The 10,600-nt window shown below is 46.5% G+C and overlaps 1 protein-coding gene across 1 annotated transcript; it reads left to right on the forward strand.

Moving 5' to 3' along the window:
* The first annotated feature begins 1,728 nt into the window (after nt 1-1,728).
* Nucleotides 1,729-6,019, forward strand: LOC124647788 (pyruvate kinase isozyme G, chloroplastic). Its single transcript, XM_047187664.1, has 12 exons — nt 1,729-1,935; nt 2,637-2,900; nt 2,976-3,141; nt 3,645-3,779; nt 3,857-3,967; nt 4,051-4,139; nt 4,452-4,514; nt 4,632-4,807; nt 4,928-5,030; nt 5,178-5,353; nt 5,498-5,606; nt 5,702-6,019. Exons 1-12 carry the CDS (start codon nt 1,729-1,731, stop codon nt 5,813-5,815), a joined length of 1,713 nt encoding a protein of 570 aa, XP_047043620.1. The 3' UTR covers nt 5,816-6,019.
* The last annotated feature ends 4,581 nt before the right edge of the window (nt 6,020-10,600 follow it).

Here is a 10,600-nt window from a genome sequence, read left to right on the forward strand (position 1 = left end):
TTCAGATGATACCTAGTTTTTTTTCGAAGTGTGGTAGAATCTCAGGTCGACATGTATACATATCATCTTCAAGATAGAACTTGCCATCATGGATATGTAACTCATCAACTCTAGATAAGTTGTCAGAAGGAATGTTTGCGTCATGCGTAGATCCTTTCCAATCAGTTAGCACATATGTGAACTTCAGATCAAAATCAACAATATCCTCTATATGTTCAAGACTTTGATTCTAGCATTAGCAGACACATGAATATCATCGATCACGCCAATATAATCTTATCAAGAAACAAATATAGAGTCATGTTTCTCACCACATTAGTGGTTTAATAAAAGTAAACTAGAGAATTAATGCTCACCCTGAAATATAGCCACACTATCTGTAGTTTTTTTTATATCTTGGGATGTGTGTGACCAAGTGATGGCTTGATCATATCTCCAACCGTATACAACACTTGCCTCAAATATCGAGAAATATTCTACATTAATCTCCTGAATGTGCTATCAATCACTCTAAATGTTTGGTTATAACCCATAACATGAAGATACATGTCAATCATCTCTCCCTGAACTTTCTGACAAGATCATAAACGGGGATCTTCTCATCCGAAGCATTTGAACGTACAGAACTGTACATCATTGGAGTTATAGATGTAACTCCGATTTGCAATCCTCTCTTAATCCTATTGTAACATATGACCATGTGTGAGCCCTCCATGCATGGATGACAACAACGAGTGTTGCTGCCCGATGGATAAATTCGAGCTGGTTGACCTAATCAAGGTGATCTAACACGAGCACCGGCTAAATTGACCCTACGATACTTAATAAATTGATCTAGAGTGGGTGCAGATAATAGAGGAGGACAATGTGGTTATCATGGCAGATGAGGGAGACATGCGGGGGTTGGAGAAGAGAGAGAAGATCACCTGCATTCGCTGGACATGATTCCGTAGATCCGATGCCGGAGACAAAGAAGACAAGCTCCTCCTCGAGACAATGGCCACGGACTAGTGCCAGAGTAGAAGGAACGAACCAGTGGGGTAGACATGCGTTGCCACCATCGATATCGAAGGGGGTGAGGATTTTGTAATGAGGCTAATGGAGGAGGCCGTGACACCCAACTTTGTTGCGAAACGCCGCAGGATTTCGCTGTCTCCTGCCATGTCGTGGCGAGCTCCCGCGTGCATGACACCTTCGTTTTTTAAACCGCTGGGGTCTGGTCACAAAAAGTTACCGATTCGGCCATTCCAGCGTGCGAGGCACAACGCAGACCATCCAATGACATTCAAAGAGCATGTCTGGAGGGGATGCTGAGCTATCGAACACGACCGTAGTGTGTGCAATGGTTTGTGTACATGTACCACGAACTAAAAGATATTTTGGAAGAAAAAAATCTGCTCTAGTTTTGGCATGTCTGACAGGTCCCACATGTAACTGGTTCACGCCAGTCAAGCAGGCAGGCAGGCTAGAGGCTCCGCTTCTCTTGGGCGGGCGTTGGAACCGAGGCTGCGAGCGCATCGTATGGACCGCGCCGCCCTGCTAACCTGGCGACGGGCCCTCCCACCCACCCCGCGGCGTATAAAGGCCCGGCCCACGGATCAAACGGGCGGTGCCTGCGACCTCCCCCCTTTAACTTAACCCTCGCATCGCTCGCGGCCTCTCCCTCCTCCTCCTCCACCGCGACCGCAGCTTCTGTCCCTTGCGCGAACCCCGGTCCATCCTCCAACAATGGCGGCGGCGGCGGCGGCGGGGGAGATGGTGCGCGGATTCGCGCCGGCGACACGCGTGGCCGCGGCCAGGCCGTCGACGGCGGCGGTGGCGGCGCCCCCGCAGCCCAGGCGGGCGGTCGCCGCGCGGGTGCTGCGCACCTCCGCCTCCGACAAGGTGGCGGCGGATCTCCACGTCGTCGGGAACAACGGCTCCCTCTCCGCTCTGGTGAGTCTCCGCGCCGCGCCGGCTCTCTCTCTCTCTCCCTCGCGCGCGCCCCCTTGCTTGTTGCTCTGCTCCGTGCGCGCTGAACAGAGATTGGTCTCTGTCTCATGCTCTGGGTTCTGACGCGGGCCGTTCGAGCGATTCGTCCGCCCCGCGCCGCTCGGAGATTTTGATCCCGAGCGCCCCGGTTGGATTCGCCGTGTCGCGCTTTGCTCGGATTTGTCTGTTTGCGCTCGTGGCCGTCGTGGAGCCGCCGTTGCCGCGCGCTTGGTACTGACTGACTGACTGGTCTCTGATTTCGAGCGCCGCGTTGGGTGCTCCGACGTGATCTGTTCCAGGCTTCCAGCTTGCTGTAGCCTCGTCGTTCAGCCCTTTTGATCTGCTCATTTCCACCGCATTATATTCACAGGACTGCATGTCTTTTACTCTGATCTGACGCTAGTATGAACAGAAACAAAAGCAGTTCCGACTTGAAAAAATAAATAAAATTGGCCGGCTCGTGCTCTCCAAGTGATTTATGTCGATTACTGGACTCTAACGCCCATTTCGTTTTCGATTCCGAGGCAATTCCTTGATTCTCTTGCTACAGGCCCATTTGTTCTCCCTATTAGTTTGCTTTGAATATTCTGAACGGGACGGGGGGATTCAGCTGGTGGAAACATGTGCTTCGTTCAGTCAAAGATTTAATAGTTTCCCCCCTGCAGAGCAAAAGCGAGGTTGCTGCTGACGCCACCTCGCAAGCGGCTGGCGTGAATACCCGGAGGAAGACGAAGATTGTCTGCACCATAGGCCCCTCGACCAACACGCGGGAGATGATCTGGAAGCTTGCGGAGACTGGAATGAACGTCGCGCGTATGAATATGTCCCATGGCGACCACCAGTCGCACAAGAAGGTGATTGATTTGGTGAAGGAGTACAACGCGGAGAACACCGATGGCAACACCATCGCTATCATGCTGGACACAAAGGTATGTCATGGTTGGATACGTTGAATTCAGTGTAACTGTCAAATGGGTTAAGATGATTAAGGTTCGGTGATGCAGGGTCCGGAAGTGAGAAGTGGGGATGTTCCTGAGCCAATCATGCTTGTGGAAGGGCAAGAGTTCAATTTCACGATCACAAGGGGGGTCAGCACCATAGACACTGTCAGTGTGAACTATGATGACTTCATAAGTGATGTTGAATCTGGTGACATACTGTTGGTGGATGGTGAGGACTGATCTTTCACCATTTAGATCGCAGTTTTTCATGTGGATCATTAATGTCTGCTTGAAGAAGTACCTCGTATTTTCTCTACAACTACTCCTTGTTATTTCTTGCTCAGTCTATTCCTCCTGATTTATTATAGTGCAAGCAGTTTTAGAATCTGTGGTGTCACTCAACACTTTTAGGGTTGACTCTCAATATAGAAAGAATCAAAGAATTATCAACAGGACAATATCAATTACTAGATTTTTTCATGAAGTATATTTTCATAAGAAATAGTTTATACTATTTAAAGCATCATGTTTTTTTCCAAAACTATGGTATTTTTTTTTACTTCGAAGGCGGTGCCAATGTCCTAAAAACTACTCATATTGTGAATCAGAGGAAGTACTACTTTCATTCTATCAGATTATTTAGCTGTCTTTCAAAATTTATTCGTATTGGTTGCAGCTAAACAATACATAATGTTACACTTCCTGATCCTTCACATATTGCTTGTCTTACAGGAGGAATGATGTCGCTTGCCGTGAAGTCAAAAACAACCGACACAGTCAAGTGTGTAGTGGTTGATGGTGGAGAGTTGAAATCAAGGCGCCACCTTAATGTACGTGGAAAGAGTGCAACTCTTCCATCTATAACAGGTTTGTTTGTTTCTGCCCTAACATATTCAATTGTCACATAGTTGTCCACAAATCCTGACATGATTCTGCTACAACAGAGAAGGATTGGGAAGATATCAAGTTTGGTGTGGAAAACGGTGTTGATTTCTATGCTGTTTCATTCGTGAAGGATGCCAATGTTATTCATGAACTCAAGGACTACCTGAAAAGTAATGTTTCTGTCATGTATGGAAGTCCTGAAAATCTATATTGGGTGCTTTTTCAATATTTAATTTAATTTTTTAATATCCAGGTGCTAATGCGGATATACATGTCATTCCAAAAATCGAGAGTGCTGATTCAATTCCAAACCTGCAGTCAATTATTGCTGCTTCAGATGGGGTAAGGCCCTGAACATTGCCTGTATTATTAGTTCATTCATGTTGAAACAAGTAGCAACTCCTTCCCACATGTAAATTACCTTAGACTGTGTCATCAGTATTTAGGTCAAGAAATGGTTTATTGAGGATCTTTGGTTGTAACTAAAACTTTGAACACAATATTGTCTGAATTCCTTTGTTCTATGTATGTCTTGATGCATCCTGTGTGTGTGCATGCAGGTCTTATGTATGTGATAATGAAAATGTTATAATTCACCACCTTCATGAACTTGTTTGTTACTGCTAAATACTGAACTTCTTGAAATGTTTATAGGCTATGGTGGCTCGTGGAGATCTGGGTGCTGAACTTCCAGTTGAGGAAGTTCCTTTACTACAGGTGAGACTAAAAAGCGATATATATAATTTTATGGCAGCAAGAAAAATATTCTCCCAGTTAATATGCCTAAACTGTAACCAACCATCAATTAAATCTTAACTGCGATACCTTTTGCAGGAGGAGATTATCAGAACATGCCGAAGCATGCAGAAACCAGTAATTGTTGCCACAAATATGTTGGAAAGCATGATAGATCACCCAACTCCAACAAGGGCAGAAGTCTCTGATATAGCAATTGCTGTTCGGGAAGCTGCTGATGCCATTATGCTCTCTGGTGAAACTGCTCACGGAAAGTAAGTTTTCAACCTGTTCGTATGTATAGTAATCAAGCAATCATGCAAGCGTTTTTAGCGAGTAAGATCTACATTCACTTATTTGCATTTTGACTTACCTCTGCATCTTGCTGTGTTTAGGTACCCATTGAAGGCAGTGAAGGTGATGCACACTGTGGCACTTAGAACAGAATCCAGCCTTTATGACCCAACTAAAGCTCCGAGTCTTGTTGCACGCCCACAGGCATGATCCTTTCTATTTCTGGTTTCTGCATCTTCAACCCACTATACAGTGTCTTATGCTTTATTTGATGTTCATAGTTTAGGCTCCAACTGCCTAACACCCTTTTTTCTGTGCTGAACCCTTGCCTTCTCATGATTTTCCTTGCAGGCTCTGCTCAATGATGACTTCTGCAAAAGCCAACTAAGTAAAATGTTCGGGTCTCATGCAACGATGATGGCAAACACTCTTCAGACGCCGATCATTGTGTTTACACGTGTGGGTTCCATGGCTGTTCTTCTGAGCCACTACCGTCCCTCGTCCACCATATATGCATTCACCAATGAGTAAGTTGTTTTGTGAAGTTTACCGATGCCATGCCAAAATATATGGACAAGCCCTCTTGTGAAATCCACTTTGGGAGTAGGTTCTGCATTGATCTATGATTGATGCTCTGGGGTACTGACAATGGCATTTCACTCTTGTTGCAGAGTACGAGTGAAGCAACGGCTGGCACTCTATCAGGGCGTGGTTCCCATTCTGATGGAGTTCTCAGATGACGCGGAAGAGACTTTTTCGAGAGCAATTACTAGCTTGCTGGTTAGTTGATCTTTTATCATTATTTTGACAATAAACATGCTGATCCGCATGGAAGTTTAGTCCCTTAATTTCTATATGTTTTGTTGATGTCATAGGACGCAAAATACATGAGCGAAGGGGACTATGTCACCCTGGTTCAGAGTGGATCACAGTCGATCTGGAGAGAAGAATCTACTCACCACATCCAAGTGAGGAAAGTCCAGGGCTGATGCGGAACATGCCGAAGCATGCATGATCCCCCCTATCACAATTCACAACAGAGAAGTTTTGATGGCGCCTTCAAGTGTTTACTGTGTCGCGTTACAAGGGATGTCTGAGTAATTTTTATGGATACCGATTGCTATGTCGAGCTGTAGCTTATGTTGAATTTACTTGTGAACACTGAAAATTTTAATACAATATTCATTCTTATTTGCTTGGTTTAGCATTGATCGCACCTTCTAAGTTTTTTGGCGTTAGCAATTGAAAAGAAGGTAACAGTGATAGATTGGAAACATATTGCTGCAAGGTTCATTGTAGGAACCTGATAGTCATGGGTAGAGGCTGTAGAGCATATCTTCGATAGCTGAGGGCCAACTGAACTAGATATTGGTAGGTGTGTAAGCTGCAGAACAGATCTTTGGAATCTGAAGGCCAGTCGATCCTTGCGTGCGCGTTTGGAGATACGGAGTACGTGGTACACTGGTATGTGGCTTCCCCTTCAAATTATCGGACAGATCAGAGTAGGTGCTTTTCGACCTATACTACTGATCGAACAGGGGTCCGTCTCCGCCTCTCCGGTACACCTGTAAACTCTCGACCTATACTGGATCGAATCGAAGGAGTCCGTGTCCGTCTCGGGTTGTGCCTGTAATATCTGTCAATAAATTCTAGGAATAATAGGTGGAGGGGGAAACGCTACGAGATCAAGCGATCAAGCAGCTACAAGTTGATAAACGCAAAGACAAAAAAGAAACGTGCGTGCGGGAGGCAGGTGGTGCCATGGAGGTAGAGGCAGGTAGCAAGAAGAGATCGCTGGACCAGGTGGTGAAGAAGCCGAGGTTCGTTGCACAAGAGATAGATGACGGCGCCTACGGCTTCGAAGATATGCCCAAGAGGTTCAAGTGCAACTACAGGGCGGACGAGACTCGCGTGCGGCGCATGGGCCCACACATGGATACCATTGACGCGGAAAGCATCGCCCTTATCTACCGTCTAAGAGCCTACACAAGGGCCAGCTTCTGCGACAAGGACGATGCCAGCGCCGCTGCCCCCGGCCAGTAGATGAAAATTCCAGATGTAATAAGTACTCCCTCCGGTCTCTTTTAATTGACTCGGATTTAGTACAACTTTGTACTAAATTTGAGTCAATTAAAAAGGACCGGAGGGAGTAGTAATTAGATTTATGTATTCATATCTTACACAAATTTTCTTGTTGGGCAATTTTCCGTTTATTTTAGCATTGTTGTGAAAAAAATAGGTTTTGCTATTTCTAGGCTGATTGGGAATTTGTTTAATTGCACGAGTGAGGGTGCTAGCTGTGAGTTGAGACATGAGTTGCAACTAAGACCCGTTTTCCATTAAACTATTTTTGGTATTTCGGAAATACTTTAGTTTCTAATACCAATGTATCAAATACTTAAAGGTGTTTGGATTCGATAAATATTATGATTTTAAAACACGATGGTGTTTTAGAAAAACTTTGTTGCTAAATTAGGTCTAAAACTTTTCTAGATGTACATAGGTTGTAGCGGAGATTTTACTCACACGGATTACACCTAAAACAAATCTTCCCTTTATTTGCAAATTAATTAACTCTCCTTTAATACTTTGTAATTTGTGCACGTTTTCTAGTAGCTGCGAAAAAACCAGACATTTAACTACTTTGCGATTCGTTACAAGACTGAGACAGTCACTTCCTAAAAATAAAATTGTGTAATTGGTCTTACAGTAGATCTAATCGACTACTCATAGGTAGTAAGATCACCCATCCCAATACGCTTTGGTGATATATCATGCCAATAAATATAGAAATATAGTGATGTGGTAACTAACTATGTTACTATAACATTACACACTCCAAGACAAGATGAGTCTGTAACATAATAAATTACATAATGCATGAAACCACATATAAGTACTACCTAATAATATGATATATGTTACTACTCTAAATTACTCCCCACTATAACCAGCCTTATTGTTGTGTGGCCCACTTCTCTAAATTCAAATTAAAACTACAAATGAACGTACAAAAAAAGGGAAGAATGCAAATCTTGAAAGTGATTAGCCAATACTCACCCACGTCGGGAATGGTGGGCAACCCGATCTATGAGTGTAATTTTAATAAAAATAGTGCTTTTAATATATTATATTAGGGTTTTTGTAGTAGTCTTTTTTTTTTTGCCTTCGCGTTAATGGAGGCGTCATCGTATACAATAAGTGATCTTCGGCTCTTCGTTCAACGACGGGAACTCTTTTCCAACTTCAATGGTGGTGTTGGGAAATTAAATTTCTCTAGGCATGAAACTTTAGATCTTGCTCGTTTTTGAATCTTTCCTCATGGTTGCAGCGAGGATGATTATCCTCATAATATTTGTCCGGGCTGCTATGTCATCGATAATGTTGAATTGTATTCTCGGCTTCCCTCGATTTCGATCAGATTGTTCGGTTCCTTTTTCCTAGCATACTGGTGTTGGTACTTTTACCGTTGTTGATTGACTACTCTAATGGATGGACACGTGCACGTAGCTTTGACATTACGGTTTAAATTAAAATCATGTGAGAAGCTTTGTTGGTATGTACATGTTAGTTGTTTGCTATCTACGTTCGGCTTTGAAAAAACACAAGATTTGCGTGGAAAGAAAGAATTTGACTATCTCGAAGTTCCTTCCGTAGCGTCGCGATCCACCTCAAACTCCACTCCACACGCGTGGCGCACCCGCTCCTCGACCCTCTCGAACCGGTTTGCAGTTAATAATGTATATGCATGCTCTCCTTCAGGTATATGTACATCGTCTTCTTTGAGTGGAGTAAAATTCAAGTCTGGGAGCACCATATTGATTTGATTCCTTATTCTTTTGCTCTTTGTTCAGGTAGGAGGGTGATGCTGATGTGATATGTTGTTTCTGCTATCTTTGTTCACCATATATTCTGATGTTTGTTGTTGCTGCTCTCGGTGCGAGGATCACCTGTGCGTCGAGGCGCTTGGTGAGGAAGAACATGGGACCCGTTCGTTGACAAAGAGGCAAGGAGAAACTAGGCGATGAGGTTGGCGATGAAAGCCTCAGAGAAGCCGCCGCCACCGCTGCCGAGTTGACTTAGCGGTCATGCTTCCCGGCCTTGAGAGGAGGAGGCCATGATGACACTCTCATGTCCTTTTCCTGGTTTTGGGTTTCAGAAAATTGCAACCGAATTCTTAAGGCCATCTCCAATGGGGCGATCCATTCCATGCCCGCGTGTCCGGATGGGTCGAATCGGAAAAATCTGTGGCCCAACGCGCAGACGCATCCCAAAAAACGAATGGTCGCGGCGTCCGGGACGATCCAAAGCCGGTCCAAATCTAGGCCTGGTTTGTGTGGCCGCGAACACCGAGGGCTGGCCTCTTGCGTCCTCCTCTTGTCCTCCCCTGGCCCGCGTGTCTGGCTCCCAAACCACAACCACTCCACTCGAGTCCCAAACATAGAGGATGGCCGACGAAGTTGCCGCCGCCTCCATCATCGGAGACGAGGCCGAGCTTGCCACCATTGTCACTCCTGTCGCTGAGGAGGTCCCGGCTGTTCCGGTGGTCATGCGGCCCGTGGCGGCGACGAAGAAGGCGAGGCCCAAGCTCACCGCGGAGCAGAGGCAAGTGGAGAACAAGAAGCATGCTCAACGGTGCAGGCCGCTTGATCAACAGAAGAGGGAGGCCGCCTCCACGGAGGAACGGCACAGGGCGGCCGAGCAGCTCCAACTCCTCCAAACGGAGGCGAAGGCGAAGGCCATACAATTATGGCCGCGGCGGGAGCCGGCACAGCCTCAGTGGGAAGCTCCGGCTCCTCTGTGACCCGACCGCTTCCTCCTCGGTCAACAACACCCCACCGACTGCCCCGTTTGGGCACCCGCCCAGCGCATACGAAATGATGGCGCCGATAGTTCTTGTACCTTCAACGTGATGGGTCACCGGAGGTGGGCGAGTTCATGACGGGTCCATCGCCTTCATCTACTGACCTCAACCGTGCACCGACGACACACTCCAAGGCCCCGAGGCCGATGCCTGCAGAAGCGATGGCTGGTGCCTGCACGCTATTCGATGAATTGTCGGGTGAGTGTGTGCTGCCATCTTTGCAGACAGCGGCCACGGCGCAGGCCCCTCTGTCTTACGCGCCGACGATGTCGACCACTGATACGTTCAAAACGTATCTACTTTCCTGAACACTTTTGCTATTGTTTTGCCTCTAATTTGTGTATTTTGGATACAACTAACACGGACTAACGCTGTTTTCAGCAGAATTGCTCTGGTGTCTCGTTTTTGTGCAGAAATCCAACTTTCTGGAAAATCCCCGGAATTAATGTCAAAGGGCCTATTTTTCCAGAAGATTCACGGAGCCAGAAGGGCAGGCCAGGGGAGGGCCCACGGCCCCCACACCATGGGCCGGCGCGGCCTAGGAGGGGGGCGCGCCGCCCTATGGTGAGGCCGCCTCGGCCAGCCTCCGACGCCCCCTTTGGACTACTTAACGTCTTCGACCTAAAAATGCACGGGGGTTAGACGAAATCGCCAGAAGACATCCAGAACACCGCCGCCATCGCGAAACTCCGTCTCGGGACCAGAAACTCCGTTCTGGCACTCCGCCGGGACGGGGAATTGGAGGAGATCATCGCCATCATCACCACCGACGCCTCTCCATCGACCAGCCATGTTTCCCCCATCCATGTGTGAGTAATTCCCCCGCTTTAGGATGAAGGGGATGGTAGGGATTGGATGAGATTGGTCATATAATAGCATAAGATTGTTAGGGCATAGTGCCTAGTGTCCG

Source organism: Lolium rigidum, chromosome 4, assembly GCF_022539505.1.
Source record: "Lolium rigidum isolate FL_2022 chromosome 4, APGP_CSIRO_Lrig_0.1, whole genome shotgun sequence".
Taxonomy (NCBI): domain Eukaryota; kingdom Viridiplantae; phylum Streptophyta; class Magnoliopsida; order Poales; family Poaceae; genus Lolium; species Lolium rigidum.

Bases quoted from the DNA above. Each gene is read 5' to 3' on its own strand.
- LOC124647788 (XM_047187664.1), top strand. From the start codon at position 1,729: ATGGCGGCGGCGGCGGCGGCGGGGGAGATGGTGCGCGGATTCGCGCCG. The intron at 3,780-3,856 runs GTTTGTTTGTTT...CTGCTACAACAG, and splicing joins AACTCTTCCATCTATAACAG to AGAAGGATTGGGAAGATATC. The intron at 5,031-5,177 runs GCATGATCCTTT...TTTTCCTTGCAG, and splicing joins GTCTTGTTGCACGCCCACAG to GCTCTGCTCAATGATGACTT.